This window comes from Kickxella alabastrina (genome assembly GCF_025024165.1).
Source record: "Kickxella alabastrina strain RSA 675 chromosome Unknown BX661scaffold_1, whole genome shotgun sequence".
Taxonomy (NCBI): domain Eukaryota; kingdom Fungi; phylum Kickxellomycota; class Kickxellomycetes; order Kickxellales; family Kickxellaceae; genus Kickxella; species Kickxella alabastrina.
In genome coordinates, this window is record NW_026251472.1 from 474,168 (window position 1) to 496,990 (window position 22,823).

General features: G+C 50.5%; 11 protein-coding genes across 11 annotated transcripts; 7 read left to right on the forward strand and 4 right to left on the reverse strand.

Annotated features, from left to right (window-relative positions):
• Positions 1-209: 209 nt before the first annotated feature.
• On the forward strand, positions 210-1,371 carry BX661DRAFT_175114 (Tim17/Tim22/Tim23/Pmp24 family-domain-containing protein). Its single transcript, XM_051533997.1, has one exon. The coding sequence runs from the start codon at positions 394-396 to the stop codon at positions 1,231-1,233; it is 840 nt and encodes a 279-aa protein (XP_051394971.1). The 5' UTR covers positions 210-393; the 3' UTR covers positions 1,234-1,371.
• Positions 1,372-4,820: 3,449 nt separating this feature from the next.
• Positions 4,821-5,665, forward strand: BX661DRAFT_195210 (uncharacterized protein; the record flags this gene model as incomplete). Its single annotated transcript, XM_051537924.1, has 2 exons — positions 4,821-5,024; positions 5,048-5,665. The coding sequence occupies 2 exons, from the start codon at positions 4,821-4,823 to the stop codon at positions 5,663-5,665; spliced, it is 822 nt and encodes a 273-aa protein (XP_051394972.1).
• Positions 5,666-6,336: 671 nt separating this feature from the next.
• BX661DRAFT_175118 (spinocerebellar ataxia type 10 protein domain-containing protein) lies at positions 6,337-8,041 on the forward strand. The gene has a single exon (XM_051533998.1). The coding sequence runs from the start codon at positions 6,406-6,408 to the stop codon at positions 7,909-7,911; it is 1,506 nt and encodes a 501-aa protein (XP_051394973.1). The 5' UTR covers positions 6,337-6,405; the 3' UTR covers positions 7,912-8,041.
• A 4-nt stretch (positions 8,042-8,045) lies between these two features.
• BX661DRAFT_175119 (DNA-directed RNA polymerase) lies at positions 8,046-9,311 on the forward strand. Its single transcript, XM_051533999.1, has one exon. It carries the CDS (start codon positions 8,205-8,207, stop codon positions 9,249-9,251), a length of 1,047 nt encoding a protein of 348 aa, XP_051394974.1. The 5' UTR covers positions 8,046-8,204; the 3' UTR covers positions 9,252-9,311.
• On the reverse strand, positions 9,312-10,965 carry BX661DRAFT_175120 (ribosomal protein S5 domain 2-type protein). The gene is given in 2 exon segments (XM_051534000.1): positions 9,312-10,507; positions 10,525-10,965. 2 exon segments carry the CDS (start codon positions 10,902-10,904, stop codon positions 9,349-9,351), a joined length of 1,539 nt encoding a protein of 512 aa, XP_051394975.1. The 5' UTR covers positions 10,905-10,965; the 3' UTR covers positions 9,312-9,348.
• A 152-nt stretch (positions 10,966-11,117) lies between these two features.
• Positions 11,118-12,142, forward strand: BX661DRAFT_175121 (uncharacterized protein). The gene has a single exon (XM_051534001.1). It carries the CDS (start codon positions 11,194-11,196, stop codon positions 11,992-11,994), a length of 801 nt encoding a protein of 266 aa, XP_051394976.1. The 5' UTR covers positions 11,118-11,193; the 3' UTR covers positions 11,995-12,142.
• Positions 12,143-12,476: 334 nt separating this feature from the next.
• On the reverse strand, positions 12,477-13,962 carry BX661DRAFT_175122 (Gcd10p family-domain-containing protein). Its single transcript, XM_051534002.1, has one exon. It carries the CDS (start codon positions 13,873-13,875, stop codon positions 12,622-12,624), a length of 1,254 nt encoding a protein of 417 aa, XP_051394977.1. The 5' UTR covers positions 13,876-13,962; the 3' UTR covers positions 12,477-12,621.
• A 2,835-nt stretch (positions 13,963-16,797) lies between these two features.
• Positions 16,798-17,895, forward strand: BX661DRAFT_175125 (uncharacterized protein). Its single transcript, XM_051534003.1, has 3 exons — positions 16,798-17,005; positions 17,053-17,414; positions 17,465-17,895. Exons 1-3 carry the CDS (start codon positions 16,909-16,911, stop codon positions 17,606-17,608), a joined length of 603 nt encoding a protein of 200 aa, XP_051394978.1. The 5' UTR covers positions 16,798-16,908; the 3' UTR covers positions 17,609-17,895.
• A 640-nt stretch (positions 17,896-18,535) lies between these two features.
• On the forward strand, positions 18,536-18,871 carry BX661DRAFT_138794 (60S ribosomal protein L34-B; the record flags this gene model as incomplete). Its single annotated transcript, XM_051532747.1, has 1 exon — positions 18,536-18,871. The coding sequence occupies one exon, from the start codon at positions 18,536-18,538 to the stop codon at positions 18,869-18,871; it is 336 nt and encodes a 111-aa protein (XP_051394979.1).
• A 64-nt stretch (positions 18,872-18,935) lies between these two features.
• BX661DRAFT_175128 (uncharacterized protein) lies at positions 18,936-19,935 on the reverse strand. Its single transcript, XM_051534004.1, has one exon. The coding sequence runs from the start codon at positions 19,888-19,890 to the stop codon at positions 19,024-19,026; it is 867 nt and encodes a 288-aa protein (XP_051394980.1). The 5' UTR covers positions 19,891-19,935; the 3' UTR covers positions 18,936-19,023.
• A 249-nt stretch (positions 19,936-20,184) lies between these two features.
• Positions 20,185-21,408, reverse strand: BX661DRAFT_195220 (ribonuclease 2-5A-domain-containing protein; the record flags this gene model as incomplete). The annotated part of the gene is made up of 1 exon (XM_051537925.1): positions 20,185-21,408. One exon carries the CDS (start codon positions 21,406-21,408, stop codon positions 20,185-20,187), a length of 1,224 nt encoding a protein of 407 aa, XP_051394981.1.
• Between the last annotated feature and the right edge of the window lie 1,415 nt (positions 21,409-22,823).

A 22,823-nucleotide genomic window follows, 5' to 3' on the forward strand; every position in this document is an offset into this window, starting at 1 on the left:
CAAACGTAATGGTATCTTGATCACAAATATTGATTTGAGATGATCTGATCGGTGTGCTTACCCTAATTTTGATTGGGGTCGTGAGCGAGATTAGCAAGCGCGCTTAAAGAAAGAGTAAAAAATTGGCGTTTCGAGATGAACATACGGGACAGCGGCAGAACCAAATGACAAGTCTAGCTCCATTGCTCGTTGCTCGTTGTTAGTTACTCTTTTTTTATCTTTCTCGTCACTTTTATTTATCTTTTGTAGCTGTCGTTTGTTTTTCTTCTCTGTTGCACATTTTTTCGGCAAGGTTTGAGATAAGCCCCCCCTTTCATATTTTTCTGCTTTTCTAATTTGTTAATATTTTTTCTTTCAAACTGCTTGTACTAACAGCAACGCAAAAATAAAATCATGGGTGTTTTCTCAGTGTTTTCTCGCGGCGGCTCTGGGTCCCTGGATCAGCAGGGCCAGCAAGAGCAGCAGGGTGGCTCTACATCGGCAACCAGCAGCACGACGCTTCTGAGCGATCAGCAGGTCGAGACTAACAGCAAGGGCTATTACCAGACAGCTCCGTCCCCGGCACAGGGATCATCGACACGGCTGCCAAGCTCTGCAGTGACATCGCTTGCTATTGACCAGGTGCAGGGCGGCGTGTCCGAGTTTTTGAGTCAGGTTGACTTTTCCTCGGCACAGCTGAACCAGATCGCCAGCCCTGGCGGAATCGAGTATCTCAACCTCGAAGAGGGTCCGATATACACTGGTGGAGTCATGCCCAGCCGTGGGTGGAGTGACGATCTTTGCTACGGCACGGGCTCAATGTACATCCTTGGTCTGACTAGCGGTGGCGCATGGGGATTCTTGGAGGGCCTGCGGAGCCAGCATGGCGGTAACTTTAAGCTCCGTTTGAACAGCGTGCTCAACTCTATGACTCGTCGTGGACCGTTTGTAGGAAACTCGTTGGGTATTCTGGGTATGTTCTACAACAGCATAAACTCGGCCATCGGTAGCTATCGCGGCACCCGGGACCAGTACAACAGCCTTGGCGCTGCTGCCATTAGTGGCATGCTGTTTAAGATCGGCGGTGGGCCTCGAGCGAGCCTGATCTCCAGCATAGTTTGCACGGGTGTTGTTGGTGCTTATCATGCCAGTGTTGCTGCGTATGGCAATTATCAGGATAAAAAGATGACGAATGCGTCGCTGGCCTCGCCATCGGAGTCCCAGCTCACCAATGCTACTGCTACTCCCATGTAAAGTAGCTAGAGTGGGGTTTAATTTTGAAGACACATGCCGTGATGTTGATGCTGTCACAACCGGCTTGGGTGGTCTTTGCGTGGCTGTTTTCTTTTTTGAACATTTTCGTTATTTAAAATATATAAAACTTTCATTAAACAAACAGACTAGTGGCGACAATTTTTAATATTGCCGTTCCAAGGCGAGTAAAAAACATACACAATAATATATTCTGAGCAGTTTCTGGATGCCCTTGTCATCCTCGTCCTCATTTTCTGCGATTTCGTTGTCTTTGGCTATTTTGCATTCTCTGCAATTGCTTGAAAATTTACCCCCGTGTTTGCAAGGAGGCTGGATAAGGCTGCCAATATTACATTTGGTAATAGCGTTACACATCTCCCTTGAGCATGGTCGACGCTTGCGGGATGACGCACAGTTTCGACCGCAGGTCACCTACCCCTAATCGAGCAATTTCCTGGTCATCAATCACAATGGAGCCACTGGCGCTGCTGTGCGCCAGCCTAAACATCGACTTGACCAGCGTAGACTTCCCTGCACTAGTGCGACCAACGATGCCAGTCCTCCCATCAGGGTTAACTGTTAGATTAATGTTTTTCAGCGCTGGATCCAACTTTGCAATACTTCAAGCTATAATTTTTAAATTCAAGGTGCCTATTTGACAGCCACTTGGCTTCAGAACAACAGCTGCCAATGGCATAGGAAGCCTCCGGGGTATGGCAATAAGCTTTCTGTAAATATTTATGTTGTCAGTAAAATGGCATGCTTTGCTTGGCAAATCAATTATTTGCTTTACACTGCCTATAGCATTTTGGGTCATATCTCTGTTGATAGAAGAATCTGCAGATATCATCCCAAACCGAGTGGTGTTTGACACCACAATCATTGTGCAGGTAATAAACATATCGCTGACGTTGGAAACACCATTGTTAAACAATGCTTTAATACATTAAAAAGAGATAGCCGTCTGGAAATGTGCTTTTCATTATCAGTTTTATCAATATGAAGCAATGTGGAATGGGGCTCGACGCTAAACATGCGAATCATCTGCCTTCCGTCAGCAACAATATCTGAAACGGGCTTTCGACTGATATTGCTACTCCGTTGTACATTGCACAGCGGAGTAGAAATACCTGGACCCAGTATAAAATTGCACTTAGAAAACATAGATGAGACAAAAATGAACATAACCAACAGCCGAGGCGACATTCCGAGTATGCAATATAACAAAGGTGCTGTATTAATTGCATACAATGGTGTCTACTGGATAAACTGCGGGACATGATATGCAATGGTATGTGTGCATTTGTTGTATGCTGATTCAATATGTTGTCGAGGTTTGCTGTCAAAACACGATAGTGGCACCATAATCATGCTTTGAGTAAATTGTTTTTTGTACTTTCTGCAACAAATTTGTTGTTAATATGCTGCAAAACAGTCACGGACATGCATATAAGGCTGGCATTTGCACAAACCCTTTAAACAAAATCATCTGAAAATACGTTGAGATGGTAGCTTTTGCGAGTTTAACCGCGTTTGAATTACCCTTAATACTTTTTATCTTATGTTTGTCGATTATATACCCTGTTATTGAGATTAACATGGACAAAACCACGGATATTGTTAGTGCTGGCAGCCCACATATATTAATAATGAATTTGAGGTCGTCCTAGTATGTCCGCTTGGTGGGCAACGCCTTGTTATTTGTTGATTTTTGAGATTTAGAATACATTCTCGACTTTATATTAAAAGCTGGCTTGCTGTTAGGTATCTTGACATTGTTCAATTAATTTTCCTCTGCATTAAATACATTTTGACAGTTATCGACAACGCTGGTATTGATAGCCAATGCATTGTTTGGCAGTGGGCCTAGGCTATACTTTTTGGATGCCTTCTTTTCACGACAATACTTTTGTCGCTGACTGATCCTATTTGGTTGCAGTATGGAAAAATGTGCTCTGGGTTTGTAGAAACAACACGCAGCTTGTCAACTAAAAGCCCATTGCCAAGCAAAACAGTGTCGAGGATATGGCGTTTAACATGAGTATCGACTGCAGATAGTGGGTCGTCCAAAATGTAAATGTCTGCGCACAAGTATACCGTTCTGACCAGGGCCAGCCGAGCATGCTGGCCACCCGATATGTTGTTCCCCACTTGCCAATAAGAGCTAAACAACTTTGAGGCCACGCATTCAAGTTCTCTGTAGGCGCACACGAGTGAACGACTTTCCAGTAAAACCGATTATCAAACTTGCGGCTAAATAAAATGGTTGCGCGCATCGCGTCGTTCATAATCCACGGCAACTGCTCGGGGTGGTCTATTGAGCCAACTATTTGGCCTGACCCTTGAGCCATCTTCATTTCACTGCCAATGGCTAGAAGTAGAGACAATATTCCATATCCGGTTTTGCCAACCGAACGCCGTGTAAAATATATTGCTGCTAAGCAAAAGGCTTTACAAGTTGGAAGGTTTATAACTCATTTCTATTATAGTATGCCTGGTAAAAAGCATATATGAGTAATGCGTTTCCATGTATGAATTAATCCATCCTAGCGAAATAAATATATTAGAACAATAAAACGGGGCTATGAAAAGAAGAAATGCACCTTATCGGCAGCTTTTGAGTGCCTTTACAAGCAGTCATCTTGGCATGCCTTTACGCACTATTACTTATTTCAGTGTATTTGTAACTTTAAACACATGTTTTTCTTTGAATGCAGCAGTGTTATTATTGCTTCCAAGTTTAAAACGAAGTGCTTAAATCTGCACGCAGTCAGCACATACAAATATATTAATAAATATTCTGCTCACGTCGTTTCAGAAATCCCCACTTGCAAAAGTAAAGCTGCCTTAATTGTTGAAGCAAGAAAACAACCGAACTGACAGCTGTGCTTGTTGGTCCTGATGCTGCGACCACACAAACTCACGAAAACGCATTCATTTGGCAATATGCTAGCGCAATGCAGTCATTGAGTTGACTAACGCTTGCGCTAGCAGCCTTTTGTTTTAATCTTGTTATTTTGTTTGGTTTTGTGTATGGTGGGAATATGAGAGGCGCATGGCCCCATCCGCACACAGAGTTTGTGCGGGCGGGTTCCTAAAATGTCCTCTCTTTTACCGTCTCCGAGGCTGTGGGCACAAAGTGCCCATGGCATTTTTAAGTCATCGAAAAGTCGACTCAAAAACGTGGCAGCCGTCGTGAATCCTTAAAGAAATCATTAAAAAGCTGTGGCCCAAAGGGCCCGGATTTTGCGATTTATATTTATAGGCCGGTGCAGTTTTGGGTTACGTGCCGAGGTATGATGGGCGGGGTCAAAATAAAACACGTGAGCTGGAACAAGCCTTTTTCTTTTTGCATTGGTCGTTGGTCTCTAGCCTTTTTGGCGCTGAGCTCACGCATTACATGTACGCGCACCTAAAATAAGTAACATAGCGTATACGCTCGCTAAGTTGCCATACTATATGTGTGTATGTATGTATACATTGGTGGGGTCTCGTCATTTAAAGCCAGTCCTTATCCGTAGTAATATATGCAATACTGTTATCTTCAGCATAGTCACTCCAAAAAATTAGAAATAAAATCACAAAATATGCTGGCAAACCCAAACGCCACCGCTCTTTACGGTCATTTTAGCGCGCTAATCGTCGGCCGGCGCTACTACTCATCCAATGCCGCAATAGGAGAAACCGTGGATCTTGTGAGAGAGCCTCACAATCAGCACGACAGCAACGCTATCGCAGTGTGCAGCCGCGATGGCGGCAAGCTGGGCCATCTGCCTCGCTGGCTGGCAGGTGTGCTGGCACCATGCATGGACAGATCGGGCTGCACTCTTTTGGCGTGGTGTCTGGAATGGGCAGTGCATACGCTACGCCAGTCGAGGTTAATATTTTTGCGAGGCCAGACGCAGCAGCGCTGATGTACGATATGCTAGGCAACTATTGGCACATGTGGCAGCTAGAAGCGCCGGCTGTCGACCAGGAAAACAATGATGTTGACAGCATTTTTGACGACCTTGACGATCTGTTTGCCGACAATAGCACCGGCTCGTACATTCAGTCACCCGATGCCGATGCAGATTCTAAGCTATTTGATGTGGTTGATTCGGATAGTATCAGCGATCCTGTGGCTCGTGTTCTGGTGGTAAGCACTGCAAGCGGAATTGGCGACTGGGTCAGCTATATCAAGCACATGGATGCCGATATAAAGTGGGTAATATATACGCGCGGCGGAGCAGTAACTGCGGGCACTATTGCGCAATTCCAGGCGGTGTTTGTACAACATAAAGATGTGGCTCATCTGCTTGATCAAACACGGCCGGTACACTGGGCAACAATTGCAATCGACCAGACAGCCATTGACGACGAGGTGGCGACAATTGACCCCAAGTTTGGCGCCCTGCTGAGCCTGCATGCGCTGACGGTACTGTACATCTAACCTCATTAACTGTTTTTTACAAATATTGGTAGTGGTAATGATGGATGTGACTGCCACTAATTGACATCTGGTTGTACTGGGATACGAGCTCAATAAATAAATTTAAGAAAAAAAAGCAAATATATGATGCGGTCACTGCACACAGGCATCGGAAAACCATAGTTGAAGGCAGAGAGCACTGGGCATACACAGCACCATGCTCCGGCGGCGCCATCCCCTCTGTTGCGCTCCCGTCTCCATTTTGAAGCCTAGTAAGGCTGTTATGTCAAATTGCTGGTCCGGCTATTTTATGGAGCGCCCGGTTTCTGGAGCACAAAGAACCGCAAAGGGATTTATTCCTCTGCTTTTTTTTGTTGCATACAAGATCGGGATTTTGCTTTTCCCAAGCCATGGCCAGTGCCGAAAAGCACGCCAAGATCAACAAGGCTTCTATTTCGCCGATTGCAACATGGCTTTTTCCTATGCTTTGCAGTTGGATATAGTGTAAGCCAAATCCCAAAAACAAAACCATTTTAAAACAAACAGAATAAAACAATATTTGCCACCATTTATGTGTGTAACGAAGCGGTCTCCGCAAAAAAGTATTAAAATATTCCCACAAGATCGATCACTCTTCATAAGAAAGCCCCACACACGTTTGCGTGCGAGTTAAGAAAGCAGGTCTCATAACCTTTTTTGTTTTATATTTTTTGTTTTGCATATATATTTTTAGTATTATTATTTATCTGCACCTAATAAAAATGACACTCGACAGTACAGCCCAGGACACCCGCGATATCTACCAAAAGTGCGCCGAATACAAGCAGCGCTCGCCGCACCCTTCGCGACCCCATATTTCAACGACAGTCAATCCAGCGGCATGGCTGGAGATCCATGGCCTTTTCAAATTGCTGAAGCGCGATGACAGCACTGAAAATAACGACGAACTTGTACCAGAACAATGCGAGGCACTCGGATGCCTGTGCATGTTTGTGCGCAATGCCATGGCCATGGACAGGACCAACCAGGATACAGCCAGCAGGGCCGGAATATCAGAAGACATCAGGAACACAATATTTAGCATGATTGCTCTGGAGCTTGAGTACCCCGAGGCAATGAAATGCGCCACGGCAGCCGCCCAAGCGCTGTCCAACATGGTCACTGGAAACAAGGCACAGCAGCAGAAGCTGATTTGCGATGAGCTGGCACCTGGAGGTCGCGCTGGTGCCGAAACTATATTCTGGAGTCTACTTACATCGATAAACAGCCAAACGAATATGGCCGGGCTCATGCTACTGTTGAACAGCCTCAAGGGCGATCCCGATCTTACCAAAATGCTGTGCTCTGTGAAGCCTGGCCTGCTGGTTGCCCGCAAGATTGGCGAGCTGTTCGGCGACAACGAGGACGACGAATCGGACGTGAAAACTATGCTCTATGTGATACTCAGCCAGTTTATTGAATTTGGCTGCCTAGCACAACTGCTGAAAGACGCGCCATCATTGGAGATGTACGGGCTTCTTGATGCCCTGGCTGTATACTGCAATGAGAATACATGCGCGGAAGATCGCGCTATGGTTGCCAGCAGCAGTGCGCTGTTCAAATCGTTCGGTGTCATTTTAAAGCAGGTAGGCTCGGTGCTAGAGAGTGTCTGGATCGGTGCTGATGGTGACGGGAGCGACAGCAGCGATAATTCTAGCAGGGTGGAGGTGAGCAAGGTGGTTTCCGCGCACCGGTGCATCGCCGCGACTCTATCCGCTCTCGGGTCGTTAACAACGGACTGTAGCCCCGAGACTGTTGCCATGATGATTGAGCACAATGTGTTGTCCCAGGTTACCTCACTTCTTGGTTTGTTAAGCATGCACCTGCCGCGAATCGAAAACGCCAGCGCGCTACAAAAAAGCAGGGAGGAGGGCATAGAGGATGGATCCAGCATCAGTAGGCTATTTATGTTCAAGCGTGACCTTATTTGTATTATCGGCAACGCTGCGCACAAGAACAACGATGCCCAAAATCTGATCCGTGACCTTGATGGGCTAGCTCTGGTGCTTGACCACATGAAGATTGATGACAACCATCCGTTTATCAAGGAGTATGCTGTGGTCGCGCTGAGGAGCCTGTTGGACAACAATTCTGCCAACCAAGAGTTTGTGCGTAGGATGGACGCTCGCGGAGCCACTCAGACTCCGGCCTCAGCATTAGCTGGCATTCAGCAGGCCGATGTCGATGTCGATGTCGATGCTAACGCCCATCACGATCACAATGTGTGACAAAATTTTGGGTGCTTTTTGTGTCAAAAATCTGATTTAATTTTCGTTGATATTATATTTTTTCTTGTGCAGTTCAGCTTAAAAAGTTTTGACGACTGATGAAGGAGAATAAAACCATTTTAAGCACTGCCAATTTTTTTCGCTTTCTTCTTTCCAAAATTCAACTTTCAAAATCGATTTTTTATTTCTTGTTGCTGCTGTTGTTAACCAATTCACACACACGCGCACACACTTAAACTCAAACTCTAACATTTTAGACTTTCGTTATACTTTTAAAGGGCCTATTAAACAAAATGGCGCTGGCAGACCGCAATCGCGTTATTATTTTGGAAGACCGCGTGGACAATATCTCGGGGGCAGATTTCCCCTTGAGCTTCGACGGACAGCAGATTCCTTTTACTCTGAGCGGGTTCAAGGAGTCATTTGACCTCAAGATCATCTACGTGACACCCACAGACATTGAGTTTGACCTGATTGGCGTCGATGCGTCTATCGCCAACGCTCTGCGCCGCATTCTGATTGCTGAGATCCCGACAATGGCCATTGAAAAGGTGTACATGGTCAACAACACGGGCATTGTGCAAGACGAGGTACTAGCACACCGCCTGGGTCTGATTCCGATCAAGGCCGATCCGGACCAGTTCCAATGGAAGCGGCCAGAGGAATCGCCCACGGACGTGAACACGGTGGTGTTCAAGCTCGAGGTCAAGTGCACACACAACCCCAATGCATCGGCCGACGAGAAGGATCCCAAAGTGCAGTACATAAACAGCTCAGTGTACAGCAATCAGTTGATCTGGGAGCCCAAGGGTGATCAGGAGGAAAGGTTCGCGATGGATCCGATCAGGCCCATCCACGACAACATTCTCATTACCAAGCTGCGCCCAGGACAGGAGATTAGCTGCGAGCTGCACTGCGACAAGGGTGTCGGCAGGGACCATGCAAAGTACTCTCCGGTGGCCACAGCCTCCTACAGGCTGCTGCCGGACATCCAGATTCTCGAGGACATTACCGGCGAGGACGCAGAGTTGTTCCGCGATTGCTTCCCGCCGGGCGTTGTTGAGATTGTGGAGGAGGGCGGCGTGAAGAAGGCCAAGGTTGTCAATGCCCGCAAGGACACTGTAAGCCGTGAGGTTTTGCGTCACAAGCAGTTCGAAGGCAAGGTGCGTCTTACTCGTGTGCGCGACCACTTTATCTTCAACATTGAGTCGACGGGCGCCATTTCCCCTGAAAAGCTTGTCAGCCAGGCGCTAGACATTTTGATCGAAAAGTGCGATATTTCCAAGGCTGCGATGGCCAACGTGATGAAGGGAGGTGTTGAGGAGGAAGACGAAGAGTAATAGAACAATATATAGGTATTTGTTCTTGTTAAATGCAATTAAGTAGAATACGAAAGGAAGTGAACATATTGCTCTACAATTTTTCTTTAAAATCAATCTACAGCTGCGAAATGATCTCCGGGTACAGTTCCGGGTCCAGAGTGCGTACACCGCTGGATGCCTGGTTGGCGAGTAGGGGCCCGACGCTCATCTCTGTCCAGCTTAACCACAGTTCAGCAACGGCACTGCTCGCGGCCTCGCCCAGCGTGATGCAGAATATAGCATCGTAGCCGCCAGCGCCAGGCACGGCGGCCATGCAAACACCAGGGACCTCCATGCAGGCATCCAACAGCTTAGTCTGCTCGAGGGGCTCAATAGGAACCTGCGCATTGTCCCCGAGCTGTCTCTGCAGTGCCCGCACGCGCAGAATTCCCTCAACGAGTTCGACCAGCAACTGGTGCGATGGGCTTTCGGCAAATTTGGGCGCGTTTTTCCACTCGGAGCTCTTGTGCGTGGCGCACCAGTCAACTGCCAGGTTGTAGTCGGCGCTATCGGTGTGGGCGGCGGCAGTGAGATGGTCCCAAAGGGTGCGGATGTTGGTGTTAGCGACATCAAGCGCGCTCCACAGAGCCGTGGCCTCCCGCGGGCTGCTCTTTTGGTACTGAATCACTTTTCTGACCATGCTGGGCGTGTTGCTTCCCGCATCGACATCAGCCAACCGGAGAATAAAACGCGGCGGGATTGACACTGGAGTCACGTCGCTGTTCCACCCGGGGTTCTCCGGAGATGTTGCCTGCTCAATCCCGTCGATACCGATGTTTTCACCCATAGCAGAGTCCAGGACATCCGGTGAGAACCGGCGGTAGACATGTGATCCGTAGACGGCCGCCGAGACATCAAATCCCGACCCGACTTTGCCTTGTGCCAGACAGTGCGTGTACTGGGCAACGTTGTGAATAAGCTGCTGGCTGCGCCCGCGCTTGCCCGACCCGGCCTGGCCTGGCTGGAGATCGGCCTGCTCGATAATGCCAAAGTGTACTAGGATGGCCGCCACTAGCGATGTCACCATTGCTGCCGAGCTGCCCAGGCCTGTCTTGTGCACTCCCCTCAGCGTGGTTCCGGTCTCGCACATGCGCGGAAGCTTTTTCAGCGACTCTGCCCCCAAGCTCAATCCCATCTTCTCCAGTGTCTCGCGCTGCGAGTAAAAGTCATTGTCTGCGGAAAGAACGATCTTCAGGCCCACACGCTTTGGCGATGACAACGACGACGACAGAGAGCTGGATGGGCAGCGGACAGCAGCTCCTGGAGTTTTCCCGGAGCGAGTTGGTTGACCAGTCCCATGACGACTCGGATAACCACCTGAACAAAGGGGTTTTCGCCATTGTCAGCACTGGCATACTGGGTCAGCGAGTTGTCCTTGTTATCGAACGAGTACTTCCACCACGCCGACTGGAACTGGGGGGACAGTACAGAAATGTTTATTTTATGGTCACCTAGGGTGTATGGCCCGTTGGCCACGTCCACAGCCTGTGTTTGCACCGCTGCATACAGGCATGCGTCGGTGCCAACCACCAGACCGCTGTAGTTGCGGTCCAGCACGAGGTAGCCGCCTACAATGAGGACCTTGCCTGGCGCCGAGGCGACCGTGATTGGCGAATTAGATGTACCGGTCATTTAAATGCGAGAGCAACAGACAAACAAAATAGAAATTCGGTATTAGAATAACAAAAGAAAATAACAAAAGAAGCGAGAGTAAATCGACGACGACGATGACACGGTTCGTATTTAAGCCCACGCTCAAATCGCTTGATTTGACGTTGCACTCATCTGCCAACTGCTCTAACAAAAAAGCCACGAATTTCTCCGCTTTTCATTTTTTTCTGTTTTCTGCTCTTCTGCTCTTCAAAAATCATTAATTTCTTCCAATAAACTTTACAATATTGTAACTGCTGCTTTTGAAAGTATGAGTGCACCTGTACATAGACTGTTTGTCGTGGGCGGAACCGGCTTTATCGGGCAGGCGATCTGCCACAGCGCACTGGCACGAGGCTGGGAGGTGCTCAGTCTCAGCCGCCATGGAGCGCCCACCAGATCAACATCACCAAGCTCGGTTTCGACAGCAAACACCGGCATCCAATGGATCAAGGGCGACGCGCTTAAGCCTGAAACCTTCCAAGAGCACCTGGTCGGGTGTACTGCTGTTGTGCACTCCGTCGGCGTGCTAATGGAGAATAGCTACAAGAAGTTTATAAACATGGGCTGCGGCGGCAACAGCAACCCTGCCACAGCACATCAGCAGGAGCAGGAGCATACTATTACGTACGAGATGGCCAACCGCGACACGGCTCTCTCTGTGGCGCGTGCTGCCAGAGAGGTGCCGGGTGTCGAAGCCTTTGCCTATATTTCGGCCAGTGACGTGCTTCCTTTTCTCGACTCGCGGTACATTTCCACGAAGCGCCAGGTGGAGAACGATCTGATTGAACATTCTGATCGCATGCGCCCGATCATTTTGCGTCCCGGGTTTATTTATTCGCAGGCACGCCCGATCACGATTCCGATTGCCGCTGGAGTTCGCGCTTTCAATGCCGTATTCCACCGGACGCCTGTCGGATGTTTGCTCAAGAGCACACCTCTTGCAAAGGCTGCCAGCCCGGCACTTTGTCGCGAGGTGGTGGCCAGCGCTGTTGTCAGCGCAATTGGAAACAAGCACATATCTGGCATTCTGGGCATCGAGGATATTGAGCGCATAGGAAATAGAGTTTAATGTGTCGATTTGAATAACGAACAGGCAGCAGCTGCAAGCCTAGAGTCAAAATGGTGCGTTCAAGCATGGATAATGTGCTACTTTGTGTTTTCGTTTTTTAAATAGTTTGCTTTCAATATAACCAAGCGATGTTCGTGGTCGTATTTGTGACTTTGTGACTTTGTTCATTTCCAATACATATCATGGTTTGATCAACTAGATATGTGGTGACTCTGACCAGGATAACTCTGATGTCTCAGGGTTTGTTCACAAGCGAGCCTAGCAGTAAGCAGCAGCAGCAGCAATGCCGGTCAATTTCAACCTATTGAACTCATCTGGTATTTAAAAGGCACACACGCTGCTTCATGGCAACAAACCAGAAGGCAACCAAGGACATGTCCATCATAATAAGGGCCCGTATTTTAATTAAGAATGACTAGTCTGATGTGGAAGCGGGTGACAACATGGCCGTATAGTCTGTTTTATATTATGACAATTCATTTCAATTTACCTCAATCAAGTTCAGTTCAGTTCAATGGTCAACATGCCCACTTTTAACCACAAATATGATATACAATCAATTGTATTTATTGTTGGCTGGTGGTATCATTTATTAAAAAGCTGATGCTATCTCGTCTAAATTTTAGTTTAGTTGCTGTTGGCAGCATCTGTGGCTGCTGGAGCAGGAGCCGAAACCGGGGCAGGCGTAGGTACAGCTGCCGGGGCAAGGTGGATTGCGCTCAAAATGTATCCACCGCCACCCGATGTGTTCATAAGCGGGTGCGTGCGGCTAGGCAGAACCTGGTACTCACGCAGCCAGCTCTCAGTCAGCTGCACGTTGAGGAAATCCGGAGAGTCGCGCAGCCATGCAAACGTCTCAACGAGCGCCTCCTTGCTCTGGTCGTAGATGACCAGCATCCTCGAACCTCCCAAATAGGGAACAAGCTTCTCCACAACCGACTTGGCCTTGTAGTTGCTTGAAATGACCAACGCGTCAAACTCGCCACGATTGAGGTTTTCCAGCGTCTCCGAGAGCTTGGCGTGGCCGCGCATGCGGCGCTCGCGCCCAAGCACATCCTGCTCCGTAAAGCCCTCGCGCAGCTCCTCTGTGAACGGCTCCATGGTGTGGTTGAGCTTCGACCAGGACAGCGTCTGCAGCCGGTCCCTGCTCTCGTTCGAAAAGTTCATGTACCGCAGAATGTCGTAGCTGTGCACATCGCCGTCGTGAATGCCAAAGACAGATCCACCTTCGGAGATCCGTGAAAGCAGAGACGCGACGATCATACCCTGGCCATCATCAACGGCCATGATACGCGCAGAGCTATACACATTGACCAAACTGAGCACCTGTGAGAGGGTGTCCGTACGGATACCGCGGATCTTCATCGGGTTCGACTGAAAGAAAAAGTCGCAGACGTTGTACACGTTGGTCTCCAGAGGGACAAAGCTCTTCATAAACTTCTTCTGCTTGCGCTTGATGTACTTGGATTTGGAAAACTCGGTCTTCATTGCAAAGGACTCGTTGTTTTCTGTCAGCGTTGCAATGATTTCCTGCGCGGTAACGTCACCGGTCATGCTCTTCTGCTTGAGTATTTCAATGTCTTCGAAGCTGAGCTTTTGCGACTTGGGATTGTCGTTGATCTCCTTGTTGTTGGCCTCGGTGATGTCTGCATCGTCAAATCCAGACTGCTTGTGGGGCCGAATTGATCCGCCCTTCTCGATCTCGTACGTGTGGCCAAAGGTCTTGCCAATCAGTTCATTGGCCTTAAAGCTGCCAAACTTTCCCAGACTGATGGTCGTGTTGGCCTTGATGCACACTGCCTTCGAATTGTTGCTGGGCATGCGGAGAATAACATGGTCGCTTTCCTTGATAATCGTCGGTGCCAGCTGCGTGGGTGCCATTTTGCTATTTGTTTTTTTTAAAAAAGGATAAAAATACCAAACAAGTTTACAAACGTTGAACCAAAAAAAGCAAAAAAAATTTATTGTGAAAAGATCGGCGAAATATTGCATTTAGCTTAACACTCGTCTCTAAAATAGCAGGCATAGAGAGACATAAATGGGTGAATCACGTGCAAGAACTCCCCAGTCAACACTTGACACTCAATTGGCTGCCGTTGCCCCCGCCTTCTTACTGCGTACCTGCTCAGCCAAAAACTTGACTCGCAGCTTGCACTCCTTCTTTGTGCGCCAGCGACTCCATCTGCAATCTTGTCCCAGCGATCAGTCTCCTTGTACGATGGGGGGTATTCCCGGAGTGCTTTCTCAAGCTGTGTTTGCTCTTCAGACGACCAGGGCCGCTCAACCTTTGCAACAGCTTTGCTCTTTGTTGGCTCCTTGATCGCAGGCTGAGATGACACAGGCAAAGCTGCAGCGGGCGTCGCTGTTGCTATCGCTGCTTCTGACGGGCCGTCATAGCGCACGGAAGCCTCATTTTTCATGTTTTGGTCGTCGTTGTGGAGCTTCTTGCTTTGTAGCTCCCTGACCATCGACCCACTGCCGGACTTGGCGCCCTTGCGCAGATCGGACGTTTTCTGCAGCAGCTCCTCCTCCGTGCGCTGAGTAAATCCGCCGTGCTGCGCCATCCATGCGCTGACAGTCTCCCAGCGGTCGATGGTTCCGCCGGGAAACTTGTTTGTTGCCTTGATCAGCAGCTCGAGCTCCTTGGCCGTCCATTCGCGCTGCGTCTTTGCTGGCAGTTGCGCCTTATCCGCCTCCTTCCGCTTCTCCTGCTTGACGCGGGCGGCAATGTCTGCCCCACGAGTGAACGAGGTGAAGCTCGACGCAACAGCAGGCGTCTTTTCAATCACGCCCGAAATGGCCTCGACCATGGCAGCAATAATTTGCGCTTGATCATGGGCGCCGCTTGTAAAGACAGATTGCAGCTTGAGAGCTTCGTCCTGTGAAATGTTCTCCAGCAGCAAGTCGAGCTCAGCCGACCTCCGTGCCAGTGCAGCCGGCGTTGAGCTGTTTGCGTCAAGAAGGTAGTTGTAATGCTTGGCGGCTTCGCGCACTGACCGCTTAATCAACCGATACTCCTTTTTTATTTTTTCGCGCCGAAGCCGCTCCTCAGCAGCGACCTGTGCCTCTTGCTCGGCCCGCTGGAGGTCTTGCTTCCTCTTCTCTTCCTCAGCACACAGCCGCTCGGACTCTGCTTTCTTGACAGCGGCCTCTCTCGCAAGACGCTTCTTATCCTTTTCAAGGCGCTCCATTGCCTTGTACTTGCCGATGCGCGGGTCAGCACTCATGGCCTGCTGCACTAGAGTCGACACCCTCTTTGTGTCCTCCTTCTTCAGCCGCGTCCGCTCGGTCTTGTTCTTCTTCTCGTGCCATCTCTTTTCCTCGCGGTTCTCCAGCTGGTCGTTTTCCTTGTCCAGATACTCGTAGGACCTCCATGAGTCAAACTGCGTCCAGAAGCGGTAGAACGCCTCCATCTCTTCGCGCGGCGCATCCATGTCTCCCAGCATCGGCACAGGCTGTTTTTTGGAAAACCGGCCCTCGCGCTCAAATACGGGACCATAGGTGGAAAAGAAGTCCTGTCCCGAACTGCCCAACCGGGCCTTGGGGATGTCGTCGGAGATGGTTGGATCAACAGAGTCAAACTGGGGGCGGCGCACGGGATCGGTCAGCAGCTCGTAGGCTCGCTGCACGCACTTAAAAAATGTCTCGTTGTGAGAGTTACCCGTGGATGCGGACTTGTCGGGATGAAACTGCAGAGCGCGCATCTGATGAGCCTTTTTGATCTGGGCTTGTGTCGCCTTGTACCGCAGCGATGACAGTCCTAAAACGAGGTAGTGATCCTGCTTTTCCACTCGGCGGGATCCAAATCCAGCAGATCCTTTGTAACTTCGTCTAGAGCCAGGGCCTCAGGAATGTCAACTTCGCTTTCAACCTTTGTCCTGGCCAGGTCCTGAGGCAGAATGTGCTGCTCGTAGTCGTCTGCTTCCGTGCTGTTGTTCTGTCTGCGCCGGTGGTATGCCGAGTAGGCTTGTCCAGCTCTATACAAAATGAGGCTGCGAGGCGGGCTTATTGCGGCGTGGATAATAACTGCGTTGCCCGTTTCGGGGCCCATGCCGAGCGGCGCGAGTGGAAGGGTAACTGTTGATGCCATGCTGCTGCTGCAATGGTTTGCTTTTGCGGCTTGCGAACAAGAAGTGTAATCAAAAAAGAGAAGACGTAGCGTACTAAATTCGAAATGAGGCCAAGCAGCAGAAATAAATAATATAGCATTTTCCCTTTACTCAAACAAAAGCCATCATCTTTATTCCAAGTTGCTTTGAGAATAAATGGGGCGTTAACACCACTGGAATATGAAAAAAATGATGAAAAAATAATTAGCTACTGAGCCGCATCCTCAATTCTGCACCACTTGGGCTCTTGCCCATCTGATGGCAGACAATAGGCATAGGCTAAACTCTGCGCATATTCGTCCCAAGCATCTTTTGTCGCTGATCGAGTGAACCGAGCAGAATCTTCAATCCCTCAGTGAAGCGGTTGAAGATGATGCCACACATGTTTAAGTCTGCCGCAATATCTTTATTCCAAAAGCGCCGTCTGATTTTGGGCACTGTTTCTTTAGGTGGGTGGGCTGCATCATTCAAAGGAGAAACCACGCCAGTTGCAACTTGAGTTTGCCATCAATGATGAGGGTGCACATTTGTTCAGCGGTCGAGGTCACATCATCAAAGCAGTTTGAGAACAGCAAAAAAATGGACCTCATTTAGCTGGCTGATCAAGCTTTGTGATTTTTGTGCATGATCACGATCCGTGCAGAAATGGCGGCGCGCGCACCTTTTTTTTGTGAAAAGATAAACTTTCTTGTGCCCGAATTCGAATTTCGACTAATTAATAGAGCCTTTTTCGTTTTTTGTTTCGTTCTGTTTCGTTCTTTGCTTGCTCAATCATAGAAATAAATTCACACATACACACACACAAATGCCGCGCAAATCGGAAAAACAGCTCAAACTGTCACGGCAGCTGATCTCAATGTCGTGGAATCCGCGCAACTTGTACCAGCTGGCAACAAAAAAGCGTCTCTTCACGATGAAGCAGCGGACGCTGTTCCAGCACATGTGGAAGCCAAGCGCGACACACGAGGCTACCACGATGCTAACATCACGGAGAAGCAATGGCTGAGGATGTTCAAGCCACAGCTGCCGACGCTCAACATGAAGCTCAATGACAAGCCGAATCACCCTAACACGGCGTCTCTGATGTATGCGTGCATGGAGAGGAGGCTGGACTTTATTGTTTTCAGGAGCCACTTTGCGTCGTCGATCTGGATGGCTCGCCAGATGATTATCCACGGGAAGGTCAAGCTCAACGGAAAGAAGCTGCCGTTCCCCAGCCACACTGTCCAGGATGGCGATGTCATTGCTGTTGATCCCGAGGCTGTCGTCACGCTGAAGGCCCCGGCCAATGGCGCAAAGGAGCTGGACTTTGTTCCGCAGTCCTACCAGCAGCCTGGATGTTCATCCCGGACTATCTTGAGGTCAACTACAACACTTGCTCGACTGTCTTCCTGCGCGAGCCGGTGACCAGGCCCAACGTCACCGAGGTGCCGTCGCCCTTCCCCCCAGAGTTCCACGCTCTGTCATTTGAGTTCTACCTGCGCCGTGGCCGCACTAGAAAGTGAGCGCTACACGCGCGCGGTAGTTTTTTATTTGTCTCTTATTTTTCGCAAGTACACACAAAATTCAAGCAAATTGAACAATTCATTTGCAAATCGGTCTGAACAGCAGGTGGCAAAAAGTGTAGAAAAAATACGATATATAAATATCAGCCAATCAACTCGCCGAGCCGAGCCACCAAAATTCGGATGTTACCCGCATGTACCTCACGATTTCGATAAGTGTAGGAAAAAAGCAACAATTCGATTTTTTTACACTGTACTTGCCAAAAGTCGAATTACAGTGGATTTCCAGTTGTTATTCCACGCTGGAGCAATCGCTAGAGCTATAGATTCAGCCTTTTTCCCCTTACAAGCACGAATTATTTTCCCCCTTCTTTTTAAGAATAAATTTTCTGGGTACGTTTTATCAATGATGGATTCGACCGCGACGAGGAATGGATGCGGCGTGCTAGGAAGCAGGCAGAGACGCGGATGCGACTCGAAGGAGACATTGAAAATTCACCTTTTACTAACCAAACTATATTATTTTTTATTATTTGTATGGCTACGCGCGGTGGTTATTGTGGTTGGAACGATGGATACGGCTTTTTACGGAACGAAACGAAATTGGAATTGCTTGAATTTGGAATTTTGGATGCGGCCGTTATTTTGATTCTGGATTGGGAACGAATTTATGGCGGTTTTTTCTTGGATTCGTTGGATTTCGTAACGCGGTTGCTTGATTCTATGGTGTAAACTAACGGTGGTTGTGTTTTACTCGACAATTCCTCCTTATTTGCGTTTGAACTCACATTCACTCATACCCGATGAAACAAAACAAAACAAACCTGTTTTTTGTTTTTTTTACAAAAACCTTACGCGGCTTATTCCCCGGTGTTTATTTGGCTACGTTAATCTTGGTATTCGACACGGAGAGTAGCTTATTAAAAGATGGTTCAGCGTGTTACCTACAGACGTCGTCTTTCGTACAACACCAAGTCCAACCGGGTCCGTATCAGCAAGACGCCCGGAGGCAACCTGCGTCTTCTTCATGTGAAGAAGCCCGCTAAGGGTCCCCGTTGCGGTGACTGCGGCGTCACCCTTGCCGGTATCCCCGCTCTGCGTCCCCGCGAGTACGCCCGTCTTAACAAGAGCCAGAAGACCGTGTCCCGTGCCTACGGTGGTTCCCGCTGCAGCACTTGCGTCCGTACCCGTATTGTGCGTGCCTTCCTCATTGAGGAGCAGAAGATCGTCAAGAAGGTCCTCAAGGCTCAGGCCAAGAAGTAAACAGTTTTTTCTTAACTTCTTAATTGAAAAAAGTGGATATTTTCTAAATTAAAATTCCGATGTATGTTGCGTTTATGTTGACCTTGCCATTTATTTTTTGTTGTTGAAAAGGATGAATGCAAGTGAGTAAAAAAAAGACTTGCAATTTTGGATCAAGTGGGGACGGGAGCCGGAGCTGGAGTGGTGGGACTTCCAGCACCAGGCGCGGCGGTGTCGACCGAGTAGCTGAAGAACTTGAACTTGAATACGATGACAAGCAACGCGTGAGCGATCAGGATCAGCGGGATAATAGCCTTGTGAAGCTTGCCGCCAGACCTGCCGACAATCTGGTTAACAGAGCGCATGATGAAGGCACCCGAGGATACAAACCCAACGGCAACCATAGCCCACCTGAACCAATCCCAAGGCAGGACACACAGGACGGAAATGGGAATCCAGACGGTCATTGCATAGCCGTAGACGCTGAGGCATTCCAAAAGACCGGGCTGGCTGCCGAAATACTTTGTCGCTCCGTAGACAAACGCGCCCACAGACAGGATATAAATGTAAATGGTGAAGGTCGCAAAGCTCAGCATTGTAAAGTCATACTGGTGTGGCTTGCCCGCCAGGGCCGCAGCTATGCTTTGTGACAGAGAGGCGGTGACAAAGATAATAAATATGACAGACGTTGGGATCCAGAAGGTGCCCCAGAGATCCGGGTTGGCGTTGTAGACATCGAGGAACGAGTCCTTGGGGATGACCGCCAAATAGCTCCGCTGCACGACGTCCTGCGAGTCCACGTTGAAGTATTGCGTCCAGTATTCCGTGTGCCAAATGGAGTGCGACCCGGCGGCTGCCGCAGATGTGGCTCCAGGGGCCTGGTATGGCGGTGGTGGCGGAGCAGAGCCCGACGAGTTGTTGTTCAGGCGGCCTGTGTGTGGATTGGTGGTCGCAAAGTCCTGGAATTCGAGTGCCGGCTCATCGTCGTCAACGTCGACCACGATGTTGTAGTCAGGGTTGTTTTGCCTATTGTAATTCATTTCGGGATGAACAAAGGGATGAGGGTGAGGATGAGAGTGAGGATGCGAAGTGGAAATTTAATAAACAAAAGAAGGGTGAATAAAAAATAGAAGAATGTGTGTGGCAACAAGAGGGATTCAGGATTTGGACAGCAATTGCAATTAAAAAGAGACAATTCAACTCTTGCATAGAATATTGCCATCAGTCCGGTTCGTCAAATCTGTGCTAACCGGCTTAGTGATGACCTCAGAATTTAGTGCCATTAAAATTGTGCGTGTATTTTTTTACTAGCAACGAGAAGTAAAAAAAACAGGTCAACTAAAGTGAGAAGAGGGTGGTCTGAAGTAGGGCCTGAATACGGTCGCCGTTCTCAGACTGTCATCCTCAAGTACAAAGTAATAGCAGTGCAGCAAAAGATATGGAAAGCGAGAGTCAAAATAATGCAAGTAACCATCGGGGATGTCGCCCAGGGTCTCTCTCAGGGGCATAGGCATGTCCTGGTAGTGGTTCTTTTTGTTGCGAATAATGCGTAACAAGTCGCGCAAACGAGACCCATCGTACTTGCGAAACTTGCCCAAATCACGGCGCAGGTGCGGATCCAGCCGGCGGTCCCACAGCACACGCCTCGGTAGCCTTACGCCGGACTTGTTGCTGACAGCGTCGGTCATGGAGTCGAGCGCGCGGGAGTGCGGCATTCCGACAACCTGGAATCCATCATCATCGGTGCTCGGCCGCTGCGGCGCGCCCTCCATGACAAACTCGCTGTTCTGCTCGAAAATGTCCAGCAGGGTGATAGCGCGACGCACAGCAGCAGCCTGTTCGACGGGCAGCCGCGCAATAATGTCCTCGATGGACTCGTTCGATATGGCATGAGACCCAGCGGGCGCCGAAGCCGGCGCCTCTGCCTGCTGCGCACCGCTGGCATTGCCCTTCTTCTTTGCGGCTGCGCCCTTGGGCTTCTTCGCCAATAGCAATGGAGGAGAGGGCTCGGGGAGATCCTCCCGGGCAGCCTTGATCAGCCTCGCCTCGGCCTCCAGACAGTCTGATACATCTTGGATAAAAGCCAGGCGCTGGGTCGCGTCCCAGAAGTACGGGTGCACAAGGACGCTGGCAGCGCTCGGGCGATCGCGCTCCTGGCGCGACACCATATGAGCAATCAGGTCGACAGCCTCTATGGACGACGGAATGCCGCTCGATTCCAGGGCCCGCAGGTCGGGGGTGCCTGCCAGGATGTGCTGCTCGCGGCTCAGGCGGTCGCCAAAGGGGTGGTCGCCGTCGGACAGCACATAGTAAAAGACGCAGCCCATCGAGAAAATATCTACAGCGCGAGTCATGCGGCGGCGCGACCCACTGGGCAAGGCTATGTTGCTGCCAGTGGCTGGGTTGGTTCCCGTGCTGTCGGGCTCTTCAGCAGAGGCGTCAAGCTGCTGCTGCTGGGTGAGCATAGCTAGATGATGCAGTCGCGACTTGGTTCCGCGGCTCACGTAGGGGCTGGGCTCGTCGCAGGGCGGCTGCGCGTTAGGGCGCAATGAGGCCATGACGGCTGGTCAGAGTCGGCGGCGGCGGCGGCGGGAAAAGCGCGCGTCAGGCGAGTCAAAGCACTCGGGTGCGCGCCAGCCAACGGTGCCGCCCCCAAAGCCACCGATCATGCCCAGCGGAAATGCGCCCGGCGCGGCGGCGTGCGGGCGGGCATGGCGTGCATGGTGAAGGTGTTGGCAAATGAGCTTTCGTCGTCGTCCAGAATGCGCGACAAGCCAAAGTCGCTGATCAGCACGCGCGGAGCGCCGGCGCCAGCCACATAGTCAGACGCGTCGCCAAAGCCTAGGATAGGGTCGGCGGCCGAGCGGCTCTTACGACGGCGGTGCGGTGGCGGCGCCACAAGGATTTCTGCGGCTTGATATCGCGGTGCACCAGCTTCAAAGCATGCAGATGGTGCAGACCGCGCGCAAGCTGGCGCAGCACGTGCATTTTGGGCATATGTGCCAGCAGCTGTGTGGCCAGCTGCGCCTTGGGGGCGCGCATGGTGGCATCGGCAAGCGACCCGCAGCACAGCTCTAGTGCAATGTACATAAAGTGGTCTTGGCGCTCGGTGCAGAAGTAGCGGATGACATTGGGGTGCGAGTCGCTCTCCTGTAGGACCTGCACCTCGTGGTCGGCCACGTCATAAAAGTCCAGCAGCAGCCGCTTGACTGCCACAGCGCGGCCTGGAACATGCCACGGTAAACGATCGTGCCGTGGCTGCCATAGCCCAACACATGGTCAGTCAGCGTGATTGCACCGGCCAGCTTCAGCGGCGTCATTGGCGTCATCGGCCGTGTGCCCGTCGAGTTGCGCCGCGGCGTGCCGGCACCCGAGCCTGCCAGCAGGCGGTCGAGGGACGTCGAGTGGTCGCTGTCGTCGGGCAGTTGGAGGCCCAGACCGCCGCTGCTGCTTCTGCTGCTTCTGCTGCTGCGCGCACTGGGCTCGTTCTCAATTGCATCAGCACCAGAGTCCTCTTCGGCCGCGGCCTTTGGCTCCGTGTTCGGAGCAGCCTCCACGGAGATCAGTAGTGCCTCGCTGCTCGCCCGCCGCTGCACGCCCGTGCGCCGCAGCACAGCGGCCGCATTAGGGTTGCGCCAGGCGTCGTCGACGGCCAGACGCCATTCCTCCTTGAGCGTCGCCCACATGCGGTGCATGACGGCCCACGAGATGCGCAGCCTCGCGCGCCTGCCCGGTGCCGCGGGATCGTCGCCGGCTGCATCGATCCACATGCGTGCGCGGCGCTTTGTGCGCGGCCGTAGCAGATACAGCGCTCCTCCAAACATGGCCACGACGGCAAATGTCACAGCGTACCCGATGAACGCCGCCACACGCGTGGTGTAGTGGCCGACATAGCGCCACCAGGGCCAGTCGTCGTCTGCAAGCGTTTTTTGCGCCTCGTCATCGCTGCTGCCCTCGTCGGGGAGTTCTGGCG

What these genes read in the sequence shown, in the direction of transcription:
- BX661DRAFT_175114 (XM_051533997.1), top strand. Translation starts at nt 394, where the DNA reads ATGGGTGTTTTCTCAGTGTTTTCTCGCGGCGGCTCTGGGTCCCTGGAT.
- BX661DRAFT_175118 (XM_051533998.1), top strand. Translation starts at nt 6,406, where the DNA reads ATGACACTCGACAGTACAGCCCAGGACACCCGCGATATCTACCAAAAG.
- BX661DRAFT_175120 (XM_051534000.1), bottom strand. Translation starts at nt 10,904, where the DNA reads ATGACCGGTACATCTAATTCGCCAATCACGGTCGCCTCGGCGCCAGGC.
- BX661DRAFT_175128 (XM_051534004.1), bottom strand. Translation starts at nt 19,890, where the DNA reads ATGAATTACAATAGGCAAAACAACCCTGACTACAACATCGTGGTCGAC.
- BX661DRAFT_175122 (XM_051534002.1), bottom strand. Translation starts at nt 13,875, where the DNA reads ATGGCACCCACGCAGCTGGCACCGACGATTATCAAGGAAAGCGACCAT.
- BX661DRAFT_175125 (XM_051534003.1), top strand. Translation starts at nt 16,909, where the DNA reads ATGCCGCGCAAATCGGAAAAACAGCTCAAACTGTCACGGCAGCTGATC. An exon ending in CCAGCTGGCAACAAAAAAGC is followed by an intron (nt 17,006 to 17,052) that starts GTCTCTTCACGA and finishes CACATGTGGAAG; the next exon opens with CCAAGCGCGACACACGAGGC. An exon ending in GCGCAAAGGAGCTGGACTTT is followed by an intron (nt 17,415 to 17,464) that starts GTTCCGCAGTCC and finishes GACTATCTTGAG; the next exon opens with GTCAACTACAACACTTGCTC.
- BX661DRAFT_175121 (XM_051534001.1), top strand. Translation starts at nt 11,194, where the DNA reads ATGAGTGCACCTGTACATAGACTGTTTGTCGTGGGCGGAACCGGCTTT.
- BX661DRAFT_175119 (XM_051533999.1), top strand. Translation starts at nt 8,205, where the DNA reads ATGGCGCTGGCAGACCGCAATCGCGTTATTATTTTGGAAGACCGCGTG.